This window comes from Sabethes cyaneus, chromosome 2 (assembly GCF_943734655.1).
Source record: "Sabethes cyaneus chromosome 2, idSabCyanKW18_F2, whole genome shotgun sequence".
NCBI classification, from domain to species: Eukaryota; Metazoa; Arthropoda; class Insecta; order Diptera; family Culicidae; genus Sabethes; species Sabethes cyaneus.
The window spans coordinates 131367645-131390818 of NC_071354.1; the positions used below are offsets into that span (position 1 = coordinate 131367645).

At 36.1% G+C, this 23174-nt stretch overlaps 1 protein-coding gene across 5 annotated transcripts in view; it reads left to right on the forward strand.

Annotated features, from left to right (window-relative positions):
- Positions 1–2694: 2694 nt before the first annotated feature.
- The window catches only part of LOC128733453 (longitudinals lacking protein, isoforms A/B/D/L), a 79728-nt gene continuing 59248 nt past the window's right edge, over positions 2695–23174 (forward strand). For 3 of the 5 annotated variants that reach the window (XM_053827050.1, XM_053827045.1, XM_053827049.1), the window contains exons 1-6: positions 2695–2806; positions 16624–16827; positions 16881–17159; positions 17225–17375; positions 17650–18285; positions 18358–18447. In XM_053827050.1, the coding sequence (XP_053683025.1) occupies positions 16654–16827; positions 16881–17159; positions 17225–17375; positions 17650–18285; positions 18358–18447 (1330 nt within the window). In that variant the 5' untranslated portion in view covers positions 2695–2806; positions 16624–16653. Of the gene's footprint in view, positions 2807–14719; positions 15238–16623; positions 16828–16880; positions 17160–17224; positions 17376–17649; positions 18286–18357; positions 18448–23174 lie in introns of those variants that run through there. The other 2 variants (XM_053827047.1, XM_053827046.1) reach the window with 2 other exon arrangements.

Sequence of the window (23174 nt, forward strand, 5' to 3'; positions counted from 1 at the left end):
TGCCACTTGCATTCTCTTAAGTGATTGAAGCGCCCGCTTGCGATACCTGCAGCTGGTGTTGGGCAGAGCTGCCAGATATCCCGCTTTTTTCAGCTTACCACATATTGTACACATATATTATAAATACGGCATGGTTAAAAGATATGTTTATATTAGAAATCAATATAATTCCAAATAGATGAAACAGAATGCACAAAATCATTGTTTCCGTGATTCGGCGTTAAATTCGATAAAGAATAATTCTTTTAAAAAATATCTGGCAGCTCTGCAAAGTGTTGCTGATATTTTGAGGTTTGTTCATGACAAAAAAGGAAGGAAATATTATCAATTTCCCACCCTTTCGTACGCGATGAATTATAACCGTCGCGGGCGAAACCGTCGCCAGAATCGTCGCGGGGGCAAATATCGTTTATTTTGTCAAGTAAATCAATAGCTTACGTGCTAGACAAGCATATAATATATACTTATAACTTACATACAGCCAAGTAAATTCTCTCTGCGACGATTTCAAGCTATCAAATAAGTGAGCAGCGCGTTTTGTTACCAAAGAAACAGACAATATTTTTTCCTTTTGTTTATCTGCCCGTTTAAGATTTCGTGCAAGTGCGAGCAGACTCTTCCGCGAAACTAAAAAAGGATGTTCAATTCTTTTCGCACTCACACGAAATCTCATTGTGGATTGGCAATGCGTGCGTAATGTCAAAAGTAAAATATTTCCTTCTGTTTTTTTTCTCGCTAAAAAGCTAAACATCGATGATTCGCGGTTTTGCTGATATTGTTCAGGCGTGAGAAAAAAAGAGGGAAGTATATTTTTGATTTTTTCGTACTCACACGTTGACAGTTCGTTACGAGGTTTCCTGTAAGTGCGAGCAGCCACGAAATCTCTTTTACTGCTTTCAACGCGAATTCGTGACTACAAAAGTGAATGAAATTTTCAAGCCTGTTCGCACTTACACGAAAACCCATGCCGAATTGTCAAAACTTGTGGGAAAACAATAGCAAAAATACTTTCTTCTCTTTTTTTCTTACAAAAACCAAACAAATATCAGCAACTTCGTAGTCTCGAATATGTATACAAGAGATCGTGTAGGGTGTAGCATCGTAGTCGCGAATGTGTACCTTATGGGGTTTCCTGTATGAGCGAGCGGGTGTCGATTTCTTTTAATATACACTAGGGCCCCCAGCTATATAGGATTTTGTGTTAGTGTGAGCAGGCTTCAAATTGCTTTTGCGCTCATGTCTTCGAATGAACATTTTAGGTGATCGCAGTGCCACCATACTGCGAGTGTCTCGTCTGTTTATCTGTGGTGCTAGTGTGCAAGCAAAATGTGTAGGACGATGGTTTTTAAAGGATTTTCTTCTATATGTCATGTCAGTTCGTCAGTGGCCATAGTTTCTTCCATGTAAATGAACAAATAACAAAGAATTTTTTTTTCAACAGTTCATACACTACTGCTATTTATTAATAGGACACAAGGTTGAACAGGTTTACCTTTCTTATACACTGTTAGAAAGGTATGAAAGTCGTTTGAAAAATATGAAATCGGTCACAGTCGCCGAGGGTCTTGTTTTTATGTTATTAATTTCAGCCTATTATATATATATATAATAGGCTGAAATTGAACAATTGAACAATGTATCAATGTTTTGGCATGTGTTGTGTATGTTTCTGTGTTTCATTTGTATATTGGAAATTTATTACAGTGGACCCCCGTTCGTTTGAACGATTCCTCATGCAAACTAACGCGGTTACTTTTTAATTTGAACAACTGGTAACCCGAAATATGCTGAAACCTGTGTGAACTGGCCGTCCTGCTCTTTGTTATTGTTTTGGTGGTTTGTTTTAGTTGGTAGTTGCAAGTGCGAATATTGCATTTTCCGATCGGATTTCTCTCTCAATCGTTAGGAAAACGAAGTGTGAAACCGATTAAACACGCTAGGTCAGTACAAACGAATCGTGTTTATGTGCATTGTCTGCATAAACAAACGATGTCATGTTGAGAATGACATTTGAACCATTTTTAATTTGCACGTCGTGCAAACCAACGGGGTTCAAATCAAAAAGTGTTCAGATTAAAAATGGTCAAACGAACGGGGGTCCACGGTAATACATGATTTACCTTTGCGCACAATTGAAGATAGAACTAACAAAAGGGCGAATGTCGCAAGCGTAAACAAACCGAGTGAGAGTTGATTTTCCTATCCTGGCCCAGCAAAATTTAACTCTCACTCGTTTTGTTTACATTTGCGACATTCGCCCTTTTGTTAATTCTATCTAGAATTATATATGTAAAGCTAAAAAACGAAATATTTTCTCGGGAAGCACAATAAAAAGTTAAAAATTTCGCGAAATGTTTCACAGCCTTATTGCGAATATTATTTTTCTGAACGAACTGAGCCCACTGTTATAGTGCAAAAGTATACCAAAAATATGTCGAATGATCTTACACTTCTTCACAAACGCAAAGCAAATAGCAAAATACTTTAAACGCACACAAACAATGTATAATGTTGAATATTTTAATATGATACAAAGCATGAATATGGTACAAAACAAATGGTTGTAGATACGCGATATTTCTCTCTTTCAGGCTAGAATACACGCACACATTCAAATGCCGTCTTGCGGCTGCAGGCTGCACTGCTGCTCTCGAGCAATAGGGGTTTGTCAAGTCGATCATCATTACTGCTTGGTCAATATGAGTTGGAGTAGAGAACGAACTGGACGCCATTGTGAAAATAATAAATTTTGAGGTGAAGTGTAGTATTAAATTTGTGATATTAAATGAAGACTGTGCTAATTAAGGTAAGCAGAGTAAAATGTTTGAAGTGTTGATTGTTTTCTAAGAAGTTGATTTTTCCATTTGAAAGTCCTGATAAACGAAAATAAGTATCGCTATAATTTAGGTGAAAAGTTTGGTGTTGAATTAATGTTTTTTGTTTCTGGAAATCTGGAATAAATCATCGAAATGTAATTATTTTGGTGTATACAAAAAACGGTGCCGGTTAAAGCAAGAAAAAGTGATTTTCTTTGTTTCAAATTCGTTTTGAATATTCTGGATAGTGAACGTCCGCCATTTTGTTTTATGCTGGCTTTGTTCATTTTCAGAAAATCGGCCATAATTGTATTTTTTTTTGCTGTAATGAGATTCCTTTTTCCTTTGTGTTTGTTCGGGCGAGTGAAGTTCATCACTAAAGGTTTTAGTGGTAGTGTGAACTTTCTAGGCCGTGAAAAGATGTATGCTGGTATAAAAAATATGCCTCGTAGGCAACTTGATGTCGGTCGTTTGATATGTACTGAGTATTGTATGCTCGCATCCAACTTCAAACTAGAAGTTTTAGGTAAGGGTAAACAAGTATGAAGTGAGAAACACGATCGGTCGAATCACCCGGTTTTAACGAACAGGGTTATGCGGTAGGTGCTTGTTTTAGTGCAGAGCATAGGCGGCATTACACATGCGTCAACTAAACAAATAACAGTAACATGGTTTTTCTACTACGTTTCAATTTATGAAACAAAAATACATTCCTCTGATAAACTTGGGGGCAACAACAATATATGGAGGTCTATAGTGATTCTTTGCATTATCAGTATAAGATAAATCATTCAAATACTGTCAAATGATGTCATACTCCCGCCAAATTACTCGATTGGGATTGTACTGTTGATTATTTTTAAACATGAAAAATCACAGAATTATCATTGTACTTGTGTTTGAGATATATGCGCTAGGTATCCCAATCGAAAAGCTTTAAGCACACAATGCCTGTATTTTAAGATATTCTATTAATTTGATAGGAAATTTTGAAAAATCTGAAAAAATTGGTATCTAATAAATTACTCACAATTAAACAAACTTGAGTTCCATTTTTGCTATTTTTTGTATCAACTATAGCACAAAAAATGCCTTATTTTTAATTTTATAATCGCGTTACTTGACATCAAAATATTTATTGTCCGTGAAAATGGTATTTCATACAGAACGATTTCGAATTTGGCAAACAAATGCGTGTCACCTATGTTGCCAGAATCGAAACCGTGCCCAAATCAAGACTTTTTTGATATGAAAAAATTGAATGTAAATGTGTTAGAAGATGACTGTATATTATCAACGGGAAACTAACAGTCATTAACTTTTCGTCGGAAAGCTCAATTTCGGAAGCAGTTTTTGGGCCCGAGTACGAGGTTCTGTTTGAAAAAAATGTAAATACTGCTTTCTTCTTGTCAATCTGAACACAGCGAATATATTTTCATGAACAGAATTTTTGTTTCAAACACAAAAACTGCTTTTGAAATTGGCAGAATCGATGACTGCTAATTTGACCTTAATCAACGACTGCTATCATTTTATGTTTAAAAAGTCTGCCAAGAGCTATCCGTCCAGTGCAAATAAGTTTTTGGCAACCTGCGGTAAGACGTAGTCCTACGGCGATAAAAATATTGTTCGAAATCGCACTTTTTTTTCAAGAACATACTGAGGGCATCATGTTTTCGTCATTTAAAGCATGTATGCGGAAACTGACTGATATTTTTTCCATATTTTTGGAAGTGAAATTAAATATTTTGTGTTGCCAAAATCGAGGCATGTCAAAATCGAACCATGCCAAATTCAAAATCCCATTGTATTGCTCCTAATGATTTTTTTTATTGATAAAATACTAAATACTTTCTAGTTGGCCTCGCGGTACGACGCTGACCTAACAAGCTAGTCGTCGCTGTTAGAGTCAATAGGTCGTATGAATAAAACAGTTTGCTTTGCTTTTCTCGCGTAAAGGGCCTAACAGAATGCTACGTCAACGCGTCCGTCAGCATTATTTTGACAGTTTTCCGATGGGTTTACTGTCAAATTGACGCTAATGGATGCGTTGTCGCAGCATTCTGTTTGGGCCTTAAATCTTATGGGAGCGTTTGCTCTAACTCTTTTAGTCATACGGCCTAATAAGGATCGTAGCACTAGCCCTGCAGTTGTCCTGTACTCTAACAGCTGGTTGCGAACTCTGTCGTATAAAAAACCGAAGGTCAAGTTTCGATAACGGAATGTACCAACTACCAACTAGGCTTTGCTTTTAGGATACTGATTAATTAGGACGGAAAAAAGAAAGTTTCTTGATTCCATGTTTGTCTAGGACTTCAGTCAAAGGACATCAACAAAGATCAAAGTATTTCAATAAACAAGTTACGCCGATTATAGAATGTTTCGACGACAATGGTGTGTAGTCGATGATATTGTTAATTGTTTCTCTCGATGGTTCCAGTTTCATCATAACCGTCAACTTGCCAGTCAGTTGAACTCAAGTTAATAAACGCTATTAATCCATTATTATTGAATCTCCAAATAAGTATATCGAGAGAAATCTTGGAATGTTTATTTAGGTTACAATTCCACAGCTACATACATTAGTAAACGTCTTAATGCTTTCTAAGGCGTTGGGAACTTGGGGCGCTTTGGGGGAAAGATACCTAAGGCATTGAATATGTCGTGAATGTTTTCTAAAACGTCTACATTCATTCTAATTGATAGGAGATTACGTTCTTGCCAATTAACAAGTCTCGTGCAAGGAGTCAATACAATGGGTTCAAAAATAGTAATACAAATTACTATTGGCGCAATATTGAATTTGATGATAACGTGGTACAGAACTTTGGGTCATATAAAACTACGAATTGTAGCTAATTGCTACCTACCTAAACTATGTGTATTACCTAAACAAGGATGACGTCATACCTTGCTGCTTATATAGTCTCGCGAACTATATTTTACATGTTTAGTTTTAGTATTTGAAACCGCATCTCGTTACAATATGCTGACAACGATGATGCGCCCAGCCGTCCTTCTTCTATACATTGTATTACCACAACATATTAGTTATAGCCCATTAGTCCATTCGAGTAGTATATGGAACAATCTGTGTGTTGGAACGTCATGCTAAGCACACATTCAATAACTAGAGTTAATGTTTCGAGTACCGTGCAAGCACCATATTCAAAACAGTGCCTAATTCTGAACAGCTGCAAATTTATCTTAAATATTGACAAAACTCTAGCTATTTAAACCATTTTAGTAATATAAATTCATCAGATGTAGTGATTAATTTGTCAATTTGTCATGATTTTGTCAATATTTACGAAAAATTAGCAACTGTTCAGAATTAGGTACTGTTTTGAATATGGTGCTTGCACGGTACGTAAAATAAATTTCGGGTTTCTCCAATCATCACGCAGTCACTTCGGTATTTTAATAAAGTTTCACCATAAATATATAAAGGTTGCCCTTACAATATACCTCCGTGTTTGAATGTATAGTGTGGGAGAGACGATACGTTCTTTGTTGTAATATAATAGCTACTATTACTGTGTTCGTTCATGAACATTCCTTCGGTGAACTTGCGGCGACTGGTTTTTGGCTGTTTACGAGCGATGTATACAGTTTATATGTATTGTTTTCTTTCGATCTGCGTAAACTAGGCGAGTTAAACCGTATTTGCATAAGTTATTAACATTGTCATGGCAAAACCACAAGCCATTTTCTTTAAAGCGCGACTTGATTGATGGCTCGGTTTTCTGGCTGACGGGTATTATTAAGAACATGTGCGCGTTACCTTCATTGATTGCGAGTAAGTCATTTGAGCTGGCTTCAAATTAACTATGCATGTATATGCCACATTCCATGTATATGCTGTATTCAAGGTCAACGGATGTGGATGAAAATGTTAGCTTTTTCGTTGTGTACATTAATCACGAAAAGGTTTCATTAGATGAGGAAAAGAGCCCAAGCAAAAAAGTCACGTGTTTTAAATTGCACAAATTTAGCAGCAGAAAGAAAATAATCTATTTGCAGCATAGTATTTTATACGTCAGCATGCGTTTCATGCTATTGTGAATCACTTGTTGTGATTCGCAGGAATAAAAATGACTTAAAATACGAATAAAGCATAATTTTTCCAAAACCGAGTATAAAACGTCAAAGAAAGATGAGGATCCATGAAAGAAGAGGAAGAACAATTTATACGACAACACTGCGATAATAATGTTACGCAAAAATGTATTATATTCCCGAAATATTTCTGATTGCTTTTTATAATTCAAAAGTAGAATGATTAAATTATTTATCAAATTTTGGATATACATAGCTATAGCTTGCGTTTCGTTTATGCTGCCATATTCTTCATTCTGTTTCTGGTATCGAATAAAACGCTGCTCCAACGCAAATTTTCTGCGAAGCTTTAGAATATTTCGCCATGAAGTTCAAAAGTTATGCTCTTGCGGGATTTAACTTAATGTCAACTAAAAATATATTTTTTAAATGATTGTTAATAGATTTTAAATTTATCTCTTATGAAAATATGTTTAACGGCAGTTTTTACAATCGACGGATTGGGCGGAAGAAGAAAGTAATGAAATAAAGGTGTTGATAGTATCTAAACAGAAAGGGACAAGATGTGAAGGGGAAAGCGCGGAAAATTAGGTAATGGAGGGTCATTCAAGTAACGCTTAAAAAGTTGTGTACGGTTCCTCTTTATCTAAGTTGGGAGGGTGCGCGGATCGAAACAAGCTATAATCGAAGCCAATTAATTATAACCGGAATAGAACTCATTTCTCCTCCCGGCCCTGCGGATCGCAAATATTTGTGAACCTTCAGACCACAGTGAATTGGATAAAAAGGAGATTCCACAACCCTCTAATTAAGCGTGCGACGTACTTCAAACTCCAATTAACACTTGCGGGTTCAGTTATTTTGAAACACGAATTGGGCCTCTTTCTCCGTTTATTGTAGTCAAATCCCCGAACAAGTTGTAATCTAACTCGTTTACTAACCGATGTGACGAAACTGTATTAGCTAGTTACAAGGCACTGCATGGGACATCCTGAATAAATTAGGACTCAGCAATGTTGAGGGAATATCAGCTGTTAGCAAGATGCAACGCACCAACGGCCTTGGACACAGCCTCCATTGAAACTTCTATTAAAATCTGCATGTTATTCCCGCAAATTTTTTTTGTTTTGCTGTAGGTCATGTTTTTAATGAATGTTTACACTATTCAAAAAAAAATAATGTTTCCAAAAAGGTAAATAACCCAATAAAATGTTTTTAATTTAATATGAACTTGAAATATATAACCTTGTTGATTAAATTTTCACTTGTTTGCTGTTTTGTGTTTTTGTGATATAAACAAATGCATGCAAGTTGTAGTTTTTTGCAGTGATTTGAATATGCTATAATATATCGGTATACTGGATTATATAATTAATTTATTGTAGGAAAAAGCGGCGCAATTGCAATTGTACCTTTTGAGAACGCATTAGGAGCGATTACACAGCGAGTAAAAACTTCAACGCCTTTTTTCTTGAAACCAGGTTTTCAAAGTCGGTACCATAAATATCTCAAGAACGTCTCAAGCAATTCTCATGAGTCTTTTTTTGTTTGAAAGCCAACAAAGTTATCTAGTGTTTGACCCATCCTTTTCTTGATATTGCAATTTTTGTATTTTTTTAGAAGTGTTTAAAGTCAATTTTTTCGACTAAAAACCTTTTATGTTTCAATGTCCGCCATTTTGTTATGCGTTCGAATTTGAAAAAAAAAGATGGGTCAAACACGAGATAATTTAATATACGCTCATATCGTTTTGGAATTTTTCAATTTGGATAAGCCCCCAGCGCCAATCCATGGTACCGCAATTCATGTTTTTTTTGAACGACTATCTTCAGGGAACCGTAGGAACAAGGGGAAGAGGTTCCCATATGAAAACAAAATTGTAAATATTAGTATAAAATGCAATGTTTCGAATGCAAAAAACCCGATTCAATTTGTCTTTCGCGTTATTAATTAATTAATTACGGGTAAAAAAAACCAATTGAATGCAACATGAAATAGCATAAAACTTAGATGAGGGTATAGTCTAAACAGTTTCAGTGAGTTCAATATCAAAATAATATAAACAACCTTAAAAAACAGCCTATAACTTAAAAAATCATTGGGTGTCGATTTTACTGGTAGTATTAAAACAAGTTTTTGAGGGCTCAGTCTCGAATACAACACAAACCTTTTCTAGGAAACTATAATGCCGCAACAAAACGGATTTTGAGCAGCTTTTATTTATACATATTTCGCTGTCGTTAGACGTCAAATTCTGTTCATCCCATTTGTCGTAAAATTTGTACATCCTCTCTCCCCAAAAGCCTGGACGTCCGGTTTGAATGCTCCCTTCTATAATACTCGTTCAAAGCGTTACTGTGCTTCGGTTTACCCTCTTTAGCGTCCTTTTTAGAGGGACATCTGGCCCAGGATACAGGAAAACAAAGTCGACAATAACCGCTAAACAAAAAGAACGCCACATCATATGCTTCGTCTTTCGGTGTGGGGTGATCTGTACAGTTGCCACAAAACGTGGATACGCAATAATGTTCAAACGTAGCAATGGTATCAGTTTTCCTGACAGCATGGGTAGTTGTTCCGGGGGTTTGGATATTATTTGATGGGGTGCGTTCTAAAAGCAAGGATTTCTGAAGCCTCAATGGACCTGATGTTGCGCATGTTCGATCTTATGCGTTGGGTTGAATGGTTTATGTACTTTTTCCCCCATGGCATGCTTTCAAAAAGGAATAGACATGAATACGTTGGAGAGCCCTTTTCTAGAATAATAGAGGGGTTGCAATCGGGATGGATCGAGACAACATAAAGGGATGCAAGGGCGGCGATTTAGTTTTACATTTGGGGTGGTCCTGGATAGGAAACAGCGGCCACACATACACGTATATATTTAGCAGGCGGTCTGCAATTCGTATAGTGATGTTTATTAGAAAAGTTGCAAGTTTGTAAGGGTGATCGCTAAACTAGATTTTGTATTTCGAAGCTTTCTCATCCAGCTTGTTTGCGGAGTGTAAAAATTGAATGTAATGTAGCAATAAACATTTCATATTCGTTTTTCAACAATATAACTGGCAAATTATTTAGATAACAGTGCAGAAATTTGTGTTTTGTTGCTTTTCATAACACTTCTGGTTATCTTTATGTTGACCATATCATAGGTATCTGATCTTTTCTTAAGTTGTACTACATTATGTACGAAATTATTCTAAAGTTGTATTATATTATGCACACTTTCTGAATGACATAATGATGATGTCTAAAGTTATATTTGTCTTTATCGGTACATAAATTTGAACATGTGTTACATGTTTGCCTTACGGAATGACCTCGCGATCAAACCAATGAAACTATCTGTGCCTCATTTCTAGAGCAGTATTTATTGTATATTCCGCAGCAGGTTCTTCTCGAGATTGATTTCAATCAGTTCATGCATACATTGTGAACTGAGTACAACGCACATTTGGAAACGATGAAAGCGCGATATATGTACATGTATTTTCACTAAACTTTAAGCTGCCACAGGAGAAGCCAAATAAGGTGAGCCGAGAAAAGTTTTCTCGAGTCCTACAGCGATCAGTGGAATTTCGCCTTTCTTTTTCTGTACTTCTGCTCGGCTGTCATTTTTTTCGTTCTGCGTGCATGGAAGGGAAGTGCGATGGTTAGTCGTTTCAGAGAATTATTTTCTTTGCCATGTCATGACTAGCCTCTCTGGTTTGGACAATTTCACCACTTTCAAAACGGCTGATGAGTTTTGATCCCTCTTGCTGTTCCGTGATGGCGTTGGCTGATACTTTCAGAACAGATGGAAAACTTTTCAACCGTTTATTTGTCTGTGGTATACATATAAGCTCTTATTTTTTTTTATTTAGTCGTGCATATTCCTGTCTGTCGTATGCTCATTTTCACCATGTTGGAACATGGTAGAAGTTTTTGTATCACGGCTTCTTATGCTGAAAACTATCTATAATAATATACTTGGGCATTTAAAAAAAAGATTCTAAAGTGAGTTCTCCATTCTACTTGGAGTACTTTATTGACAAATGGATTAAATATCAAATCAATTTTTTGGGATGCACGGCTACGAGCACAAATTAATGCTCAGAAATAGTTTATTTTGTTAACGGCTTTACATTATTTACATACAAGAATCGCACATAATCAGATTTTTTGAATGAAGATTTTTCCAATTAGAAATGGGGATTTGTGTGAAATTATTAGGTTTATATTTTTAACTTAAAACAATGTATTGCGTACTTTTGCGTGCTTCAAATATGAAAAAATCAGACTAATTCTACAACGGGAAAGTTTGGATAAAATTTCATTTAATTCTACTACGCTATATACCGGTTTTTACAGTTACGCGTATTTTGATTACTACTTGGTAATTTTCGTTGTGAACAGAACGGACGTCTGTTCCTAGCAGCGATGTTAACCTTCCAGACGTTTGTGCATGTATAAATTTGGAATCCACCTTAGTTATCTTAGTTCCTGTGAAAGCTGGTTTTGCTAATGTTACTGAAGTTTAAAGTGCTTCTACAAACTATTTTTGTTATACCTAAGACAAAAAAATTAGACTGAGAAAACAAAATACGTCGGAGGCAATCACAGGGTTCCAAATTTATGCATACACAAATGTGTGGAAAGTTGAAATCGCTGGTCCGCAGAATCAAATCGAATTTTCTTAACTTGTTGAATCGGGAATCGTATTATTCAACATTTCGTAACATTTTCAGTTTTTTTAAAAGTATTGATGCTTGCATAGGCATTGCAAAATTAAATTGGCATGGTTAAGTTTTATTTTATTTCAGCCTCTGTAAAAGCATTGGCGTTGCTGATTATGGACTTTAGGAATAAAACATTACTATATCTTACACCGTATCTAGGATTTATACACTATGATACTTCTCCAATAAGCTTCTCATTCAAGTGTGTGACCAACCGACATGGACGCTGACGTTTGCTTCATTTCATATACCCACATTTTCCTCCTATCCCGAACTTCTCCAGTGTCCCCATTGGTGGTATACTTTAGGCAAATCTCGCACACTAGTACATTGTGATTTATTTTTACGGTAGGTGTGCAGAGGGCTTCATTTCGTTGCATGGCGCGCCTGTCGTGGAGGAAATATTTTATGAGCTTATATTTTTCATGCTCCGAATTGGTTTTGCTTTCAAGTATGGAGCGAGCAGCTGCCTCATACTAGCGAAGTTACGATAGCAGCGGAGCATGAGAGTGTAAGAAACGAAGGAGAGTTGAGCCTTCGCTACAAAATCAAGAAAAAGTACTGGAAGCTTGGGATCGTGGTGTTTTTCATAAAGTCTGTTTTTGAGAATGTATTGGGTGTAAAAGTAAACACATATTTACATTTTGCCACCGAATTACACACCCTGTAATAGCATGCAAGCATATCATATTTATAAGCTGTGACAGTAGGCGTATTCTACTCAGTGATGCCGGCTTGCCGGCAAACGTGCGGTGGAAATTTTCTATATTTCGAAATGCTTTTTCAACAATTTGAACTCTGTGGCTGACGTGTTCCAATTTTAACGATTATGCTGATGTATAGTACTCTTTTGGACATTTTGTTGAATTTAAATAAAATATTCAGATTTCATTAAGTAAATCAAAAATGAACAATTCTCTTAAGTGGAATAAAACCATAGATGCGAGGAAAGAAGTTGCTGCATACTTCAGAATCATGATACAATACCTACCAAAATCCATTCATGTGTTTTTTGGGAGTGGTACTGTGGGACGTACTGCGTTAACCGGGTCCCGTGCAACGCTTAAAAACAAATATCAAAAGTTGAATTTTTTAATGGCGTTATTTTTTATCAAGAAAACATTGGAATTATAGCCAAAACGACAAATTAGTCAATCACATGCTTTACATATAAAAGTGGACTTTTCAAAGAACGCAATAGTTCATAACGGTGCGGTTTCACGACCATCGTCTTACTGTGCTTGGCGCTCTTTTTCTTTATAATCAAAGGAAGAAGTGCTTTGAGAACACCTAAACAATATTTTACAGAAAACCGCATTCACCCATGCAATTGCGGAAATTTGACAGAAAATCCATGGAAAACATGCAAATTTCCACAACGTATTAAAATCCGTATGTCTGGGTACTTGTATACTTGTAAACAAGTTCTCAATGATGCTTTCCTCAGACTGCGGACTGTCTCTCAATTGTTATTTCCGGAGTGATTCGCGATAAGGGCGCAACTAACAAAGTGTGAACAATTAGAAATATCACTGTGATAATTTGCCAGTACATTTTCAAGTCATAATTTGAATAAAAGTTACAAAAATCAAGTTTAAAGACATAAATTGGTGTAGAATAAATCTATCTTATAATTTCACAACAATACTGCATAAAATTTGTGCATTCAAGCTCAAAATCTAAGTTATATAGTTGAACCCCTTGGAACGAGCCTCAAAGCATTTTGACAATGAGATTCGCCCAGCCCGGTTTCGCCTTGTTTTGATTTTTTTATTTAGTTTCGCCTGTTTACAATGCGCCTGTGTTTTGAAAACAACGCAGTTTCGCTCTTTACTATCGCCTGTTTACAAAACGATTTGCAAATAAGCCTGTCACTTCACAATGAAAGGGGCTAAACTGCAAATTGTCTTTTGTTTTGATTAAACACTTCTATCGCCCATCACTAAAAACTTGTTTTAAATAACTCTTTTGTTTACAATTTGCCAGTTGAGCCCCAATCGCGAATCACTCCGGATTTAAAAATTGTAGCACATTGCGTATAATTTTTAGGGTGGCGGCTTGTGGCATCAATCCCCTTCTGTCTGTCTCGTCAGATGACCCCCGAAATTCAAATATTTAGAAGTAAGTTTCACGATTGCGTTATGTTTTCTGTGAGTTATGTTTGAAAAATCAGCGTTTAAAGACGGCACTCGATATCCGGAACCGAAAAATAATGTTATCATGAAATTTCACCATTGGTAGATTTTAAAACCGAGTTTGTACGGCCCTAATTTGAGAACAATAAAAAACGCTATCGTGAAATTTTTGCTCGATAGTTTCAATTTTTTCCTGATTTAGAACACAGGCATTTCTTTGAATTTCGCGAAAAATCGTTTCCAGATAATATTACACGTTTGATAACAAAACGCACTGGACACTTTTTTTAACAGTTTGAAATCGTCGCAAAAAGTATCTGCTTCGCTTTCGCTGTAAGTAAGTTATAAGTATACATATATTATGCTTGTCTGGCACGTAAGCTATTGATTTACTTGATAAAATAAACGATATTTGCCCGCGCGACGATTTCGCCCGCGACGGTTATAATTCATCGCGTACGAAAGGGTGGGAGCAATATTGAGAAAATTTGCTTACATTTTTGTTCAAAATGAGGGTTTGAAATAAAGCGGGAAAATCGGGAAATTTCTCTTGAAGCTTTATGGGAAATTAGAAGAGCTCGATTTTTTTTTAAAATATTTTCGTTCATAAGCGTGTCAACATGTACAAAATTTTATTGAATTCTGGGACTCTCTGTCTAAACCTATTTGACATGCAAATGGGAAATTTGATATGGTATTTCCAGTGATGCTTGGTTTGGAGATATGTATCCAACTTTTTTTTATGTTGCGCGAGCTCAAGCTTTGCAATGAATACCATTCATGTTCAAGCTTTTTGCTTGTGGTTGGCAGCCCTGTATTTCGTGTGTGGCTGCGGATATAATTTGCCGTGCTTCCCTACGACGGGATTCTTTCGATGGTGGTTGTTACTCCTAGCTGGCCTGGTATTTGTATGTTTTGAGAGCCGATTAGCCATCCACTGCAGCTGCCTCTAGCTGTGTTGCTGGTAATAGCAGTAGTCATCGCCGCGTCGTCGCTGTTTTTGGTTGGCGCTTTGGTGTGCTCATGTCGTCGCTGAGGTACCCACCTACAGCTAAAGGGAAACAAGGAGAAAAGAACTTTGCTAAAAGAAGAGTATATTTTCAGTGACTACTAAGAGAGATTACGTCTTTACATTTGCTATCGTGCGTTGGAAGAGCAGTTGGGTCGATCGTGGGGCTTTTAGTGGCGACAAGTATTTCATTCTGGGTGCCATAAAATTTAGTGCTTTTACAACACAGTTAGTGCTAAGAGAAGAATAAAATCAACAATAAGAAGATTGAAACTGAGTAGAAAATTGTGAAACGTCCATGTATGCGATGCTTTCCCGTTGTACAGTGTGCCTTGCATGCTTGCTTTACTGAAAAGCAGCACGGACTTACATAGGAGGATGATGTGCTGTGCTTAAGTGGGTCGCCATTTTCTTCAACTTTTCCGTTCGTGCTTGATGGAAAATATCGTTTCTGTGCAGTGAAGCAGTAAAATAAAGTAAGCAGAAAAATCGATTTTAAAGTGAGTTTGCTCTAATATTTTTACTCTATTGTTTAAATCATGTGAGATTAAATTTTGCAAGTTTTCACCAGCTATGAAAAAGTTTGTATAAAAATCGAAACACGTTGGAAAAAAATAATCAATTTTTATATCATTGCTTGAAACGAATCTGAGTGCAGTGCAAATACCTTTATGTGGGTCACTTTAGGTTGAAGATTTTCGGCGTGCTTTTTCTTTCACCTCATTTCATAGTATAATTTAAAATGAAATGCGTTCTTCATTAATGCTGTGCGTATGTTTCGTCAGGGAGAGTAAGCAGGAGGGTCACCACTTTTATAAATTGGATTTTTATTTATTTCAAGGGCGCGCAGTAAAATACGTGGAAATTTTTCGAAGTCTATCGCCAATATGCTGTATGCATCTTACATCAGAAAATATTTATTAGTTTATAAGAGTTCAACTTACGAAAAAATGCGTCACTCTTGCTCTGACACAGGCTCATTCTTTTTATTCTGTCCCCTTGTGATTGAACTTGCAAAATCGCATGTAGGAGGTGATTTTTTATTGTTTGTCTCGCTCACATATTTTCCATAGCCTTCATCCACTGCTGTTGGATAGGTTCGTGGGGTATTTGATGGTGTTATTGCACACAAATACGTAAATTATTATGAAGTTACCTGTTTTAGTTAGCTTGGTGTGGAAACGGGATTATGTTTGTATTGTGGAAGTATGAAATGAAAAATGAATAATTCTGAACTTTTCTCATGATTCTCATGATTACTGGAAAGAAACAAAGTTTGAGCGATAGAATAAAAAGTAAATTTTTCTTCTTAAGTATGCTTACAATATTTCAAACAATGTCTAATGTTAGTAGCCTTTTCAACTTGTGCTTTAGATGGTTCGTTTGCTATAATCATTTCGATTTTCTATAAACTTTACATATTATCTTTCGTCCATTGCATTTACCTAATGGGACAAAATCATCACCTTCTTATTTTGATCTTCATTAGATACGCATTAAATACAATGAACCCAAATGCCTGTAAAATTGCAATTTTTGCGTTTGATCTTCAATAAGCACTCTGTTTTTACAATTATCATAATAAAGTATATGTATTTGTATTTAAGGTACATGTTTTGCAATGATGAATTTAACAAATGTTACATGAAAAAACTGCTTTGCAACAGTGTGCCATTTTTAAATTACATGGTTTCATATTATAGTGAAGCATTACGTATGGTATATAATTCTGAAAATAGTGTCATGTATCATGAGGTAATTTGTACGGAACTCCAAATTTATACTACGAATAGTATAAATCAATATGATTTATGCATCAATTGTCGCAAATTCTGCCAAATTATGTTTCATCCGTTTTTCATCGATCATATGTTTCTAAATTATAGAACCAACAAATATAAACAGGAACAAACACAATGGATGATGATCAGCAGTTCTGTCTTCGATGGAACAATCACCAGAGCACACTCATCTCGGTGTTCGACACCCTGCTGGAGAATGGAACACTGGTTGATTGCACATTGGCGGCTGAAGGAAAATTCCTGAAAGCTCATAAAGTTGTTCTCTCCGCGTGCAGTCCCTATTTTGCGGTAAGTTACCATCGATTTAGGCACACACTTTTACTGATTTCTAATTCCATCAGGCACTACTATCGCAACAATACGACAAGCACCCCATCTTCATACTCAAAGATGTGAAATTTCAAGAGCTCCGAGCCATGATGGACTACATGTATCGTGGTGAGGTTAACATTTCTCAAGATCAGCTGGCTGCGCTACTGAAGGCCGCCGAATCCTTGCAAATCAAAGGACTGTCTGACAATCGGGGATCGTCCTCTGCTGCACCATCACAACAATCGAAGCCACCGCATAGTGAAACCTCAGCAACTAAAACGCTACCGCCACCAGTACCTGCGAACAAGGTAGTGTTTTTTCATCCTGCTGGCGAATGCCATTGTTTATTGATGTGTTTTTTTTTAACTTTCAGGCTTCAGGTTTAACTATCGAAAACAAAAGGCCTTTGAAACCGGAATTGCTCGATTCGGACGTGTCTGGATCGCGGGAAGGCTCTACTAGTCCAACATCGCGCAAGCGTAAAAAAATTCGGCGAAGAAGTGTTGATAATAACAACCTTATAGGTTAGTATATAAATTTCTAAAAAGCAATATATAAGTTGCTTCATCGTTATCTCGCATAGTTTCTTAGAGTCTTTATTTGAATGGTTTTCCGCAAAATAAAGTTTCATAACAAGCTACACTCTGTCGCTTGATTTGCTGGAAATTTCATCACGTGATTGATTTCTCATGTCTTTTTTACGTGATGTATTTCAACGATTTCAAATAACGAATGAACCGTGTTTTTTAATTCGTTTAATTATTTGCTATATTTTTTTTTATCATTTTCCGCATGCAGATAATCATGACCAGCATTCAAATTCCTCATCACATTCAATGCACACCTCCTTGCAATCGCAAGCGCTGGCCTTGACGTCATCGTCGACCGTGGCTGGTGTCCCTACAAGCAACAACACTGCTACCTCCCTCTCATCTTCAAGTACGGCGCCCTCGAACAGTGCGAATGTGTTAACCACGCCCGCCGCAGTTGCGGCGGCAGCAGCAGTTGCCCTCAAAAAGACTGACTCCGTTCAACAGCAGCAGGTTGCTGAAGCGTTAAAGTTGCAATTGGTAAAACATCAAAGTCAGCAACAGTCACAACAGCAACAACAGCAATCGCAACAGCAACAGGTACATCACACGGATGACGACGAACGGAGCGGTACAGAACAGGGCGAAGGGCAAGGCGAGCCTGACTCGGACGATATGGATGAAGCCCCGCAAGCCAAACGCCATCAACCGCAGGCAACTGGGGTAACGGTCGAAGGCACCGACAGTAAATCTATTAATCAATCCGAGTTAATGATTGAACCAAAAAACGAATACGATGACGGCCAAGATGAAAATGTGGAGGACTTAACACTAGATGAGGAAGAATTGCTGGACGATTTGGATCAAGCAGGACCCAGCCATGGTGGCGAAGGATCTAGTCAAGGTACTTGGAAAAACTTTAGATTGCATGTATCGCAATTGCAGTTATCCATTTTGTCAACCTTTGTATTTGCAGGCTATGCACAGTGGCAAATGGAACGGGAACAAAACGAAGCGTTCATGGCTGCACAGGACGCTGTCGGTGGACAACATCGAGACGCACAAGGTAAGCTAATTTTCTTATACTGACAGTTACGATGCACAAGACATTCGGGACGTAAAAGAGAGTGTGTCACCATCGTTAGCTTGAAATGGACGGTAGAATTTGCTGAGCGCTAATGCAAAGCAGGTTTGAGCGCAGCACGTCTTTTACTTAAATTATCTCTTTTGCATTACATTTAGTGGGCATTATTATTATTGGTATGTCCATTTCCATGTGCGTGTCGTAAAAAGATATCTTTATTAACATTGAATTTTGTTCTTTGCGGTTAGAATTGGTAATGATCAGAAGAAAAAAAGTGCAACGATTAGGTGGTGTTCATTAATAAAGGTGCAAACTCTTTTTCTCGATAGTTTTATGGATCGTACGTCGATAATGTTTTCTCTTTTAATAATAATTTTGCAAAAAATTGAATGAAGTAAAAATAATTATAGAGAAAAAGCGAGAAAAAACAACCAACATATGATGAAAATAAGTAGGCAAAATAAAGTTTTCATAACTATTTTATTGCATTTTTGGCTTTTGTGTCACGAACTGGCAGTGCCTTTGTATACGTTGCTGACGAGAAAGATTAAAGTCATAAAATTTATTTACAATTCTCTCAACGCACACAGCAAGCGCAAGCAAGGGAGCGCCGTTCCAAGATGAACGAGTAGAAAAAATTTGCATACACAATTTGCAGTAAACAGTGCATACGAAGTAAACGAATCTGCAAACGCGTAGGTGGTGCTTGACATTTACAATTATTTATAATGCTTATTGGGTATTTTTATGTCCATGAATGCCCTCAAAATGTATTCAGGGGACAAATCTTCAAGCTTGTTGAAGCACAGCTAGCCGTATCCAATGTGCCCAATTGCGGAATATCCTTCTGATTAACCTCAATGGATACTCATCATATATAATTTGTTACTTTGCTGCAAATTGCTGGCGCTGGAGTACGTTTTAGAAATAAAAGCACAGCAAGTTTCAGCATAAAAGCTTTAAATTAAAAAGTCTTGAAAAAATGACATGTTACTGTCTTCTCGTATTTGTATTCACCATCCCTTACACAATTTCATGTCATATTTAGTTTTGATGCAAAAGTAAGCATGCAGAGATTGGTAAGCTTTCGATGCCGTATGTGTGCGTATACATTACAATTATCTTTTTCTACACCAAGATACATTGACGGGTGAAGTGATTACGATTTGTTAGTCCAATTAGAACACACGATTTTTTCGTAAATTTAAAGGTGTAAAGCAGATTAAGATTCGCTTCCGTTGCGATAAATGTTGAGTGTCACAGAACTAAATGCTAACATTTCATTTTATGAATTCATCTCAACACTCAAAACATATTAAGGAAAAAATGTTGGTTATTTTTTCTCGCTTGTATTGTTGCTGTGTTTTACTAGTAATCAATTATGTATCATTTGAGTAATCATTGGTGATTGTGTAGCATCTTTATTTTTATGTTTACATATTTTGTTTCATTTCTCTTTGTCATTCCTTCATTATTGGCCAAAATATACACGCACACACAATTAAAATCTTCCGTAACGGTGTTACCTTTCTATTCTAACCTGGGGATGGCTAAAAGGTCATTTTTAATCGTGTGTGTTTCTCTTGGCTCCTAAGCTGACGGCGTATAAAGCGTACATGGGCATTACTCTCAACCGTTCATTTCCTTTACCCTACAGAATCTTATAAAAGCCAAACTACGATATGTATACACAGTTGTTTATATTATCTTATTTTACTTGGTTTTATATTCATATTTTTTATACGGTATAGGTTTCATTCACAAATATACAAGTATTATTTTAGTTTGTTTCTTCTACTTTGTTAGTTGGGTGTGTGGTGTAGTTATTTAGTTGATTGATTTTAATAGTTACCATTACTGCTAATCTCCTAGCATATTTAATTTCGCATGCCCTTTTTAATATCATTTACAGATACTATTGATTTTAAAACATTGAAACATAACACACAACACATATTATTATGAATTTTATGTTTTATCACAAGTACTGTTAATTTCAAAGGCTTTTGGCGTAAAACAGATGAAAAAGTATGTTTAAATATTAAAAAAAAACTAGTTCAAAGCGCTCTGGCACAGAAATTACTGTATTAGGATAATTGTAATATGGTCATGACCAGCATTTCAATTCGCTCATTTCATTTTCGAATGTGTTTACGTATTGATGGCACAGCTTAGATTGAGCGCACCAAAAAATTATTTCCAAATGTTTGAAAAATATGTGCCAGCTTTTAGTAATTCACTTATTGGGCTGTCAATCGCGATTATTGTCGTCCGCGTTCGTTTTTGTCAAGTTCTAGTGCGTATAACAAGGTTTGTTATTGTTTTCGTAATAATCAGTTGCTGTTTCTAATATTACTCAACTGAAGTGTAGACAGGCGTTACTAATAATCAACGTTTAAATGCATGAGAAATCGGAGAGTACAGCGGTTTTGTAGCTGCAAATTTTAATTAATTTGCAGTGAGGTAATTCTCAATATACGTAGACAACATGCATTCTACTATGTCGGCAAGTCAATTGTAACCGATAAATGCGTTATTCTTTTGGGCTACCATTCAATACAGGTGAAGAATTTCATCTTCTCGCTGCTGCGTACATGGCATTCAAAAGTACAGCGCCTTTTGTATGGTTACAAAGTGGTTATGCATGATGTATACTTGTATATCATTTTGCTGGTTGAAAGTAAGTATACTTCTCTCACAAATGTATCGTTGCGGGAGAAGACATTTATTTAAGTCTAGTTATAAGATTTGATTTCATGTCTGTATTTTTTCAATCGTAATTACAATATTAAGTTTTCAGCAGTGATTTGTGATATCAATTTTCTAGTGAAGTGTCTGTTTTCACATCATTTATCGGTATTCAGTACTGGAGATTTTCCTAAATTTTGGCTAGTTATTGCTGTTGTTGGTCGGATTAGGGTAAAGATAAATAATTCATGTAAGTATAAAACAAATATTTTAGACATCTCATGCAAGCTGCGGATTTATTGAACAGCGATTTTATTGCGGGTCATATTGTTGGTTAATATTTATTAAGGTAAATCGATGGAAATTTTTGCTCACTGCTGTATCAAGCAAGTACAATACAATCACAGTTATGATATGTGATTCATATGTTACATTTTTATGTCGATGGATACAGAGAGGGCTTTCCCTCTTTATTTGCATTTAGTAGTTGATGAATTGAAATGTCGCTTCATACGTTGATTACCATTATCGGTATTTATAGGTTGATCACCGAATAAATATTAAAGATCCAAAATCGACATGAGTTCTTTCCCCATTTTGGCAGCAGTATGCTCTTTGTTTAAACGAGGAGTATATTCTTGTGTTGAATGTAACACTAATAAAAAAATGTCATCTAGCATCATAGTCTTGTCTTTGTTACTATATTGATAGAAACTGCAGTAGAAAGTTAACTGCAACGTGCAACTTTCACTTTTTTTCAATCCGTGAGAAATTGCGCTCTTTTTTATGTTCAACTCTCGATTTACTTAAATTGGCAAAAGTAAATCCAGTAGAATAATATTGATGGTGAAGTGAACATTGCACGGCATTGACTGATAGATCATTGAATGAATATTCACTGGATTGCATTGAAACCTATTTTTCCTGGGTTGAACATAATATAGAAAAAATAGAAGGGTAAATATTGATTTTTTTTATCATGACGAGCTGGTATTAATTCAGATCGATCATCGGAAAACTAATCCAAAGTTTGGAGCTTTGGCGTTTTTGTAGCTTTTTATTGTTCCTCCGAAACTCTTCAACAAAGTTGTGTAATATGATTATATAAATCATGTTGGAGGCCAAACGGGAGAGGTTTATAGTGGTTAAAATTCATGACTAGCTTTTTTATAAATAATAATACAAAGACCAAGAGAATCTGCTGATCACTCGAAGTAGCTACTTGATCTTGAACTTGGGCGATTCAAACCATTTGCACCTTTTTATTTTTATTTATTTGCAAAATTTGGATAGTTCGTGCATTACGACTCAACGAATATGTACTTATTGTTGGTCCGGCAGAACGAAGGGTTGATATCAGAGCTTTCCATTGTCGACGGTTACCCGTCATGGTTTTTTCCTGTCGCCAGGTGATGCTGTCCAAGATAGATAAAAGAAATTTTACATATGACGAAGTGAAGTTTTTATATAAAGAACTTCCGCTAGAATATGTGAAAAAAAAAATCCACTAAGGAATGTAAACTCCAATACATTTAATCTGCTTAAATGTGTGGAATCCAGCTCATGTCAAATAATTGGATAGTTGCAAATATAATTTCTTGGAAAACTCGAAATTCAGTATGAATCGTGTTTAACTTTGATGAAAAGAGGTCAGCAGCCCAAATTTTGGTTTTTATAAAGGCATGGCTATACTTGTTCCTTTTTGATTGAACACTACTGTTTTACCTGACTCACTGCGAATATGCGTATTATTGAAATAAAACGTAACCATACGTTTTATTCGTTTATAACGCATATGCAGTTAATATTGATAACAAACAATTTTTTATAAGTTGTGCTTTTGTTATTGCATTTAATTTGTAAAAAGTTGCATAAATAACAATTCAGTTTCACAATACAATTATTGCGTACTACTGGCACTTGAAATATAACGTTTAAGTACGTTATTTTTAGTGATCAAAATTAACGATATTTTCGATACAAGGGCGATATTTTTCGAAACCTTTCGAACCAACACGATC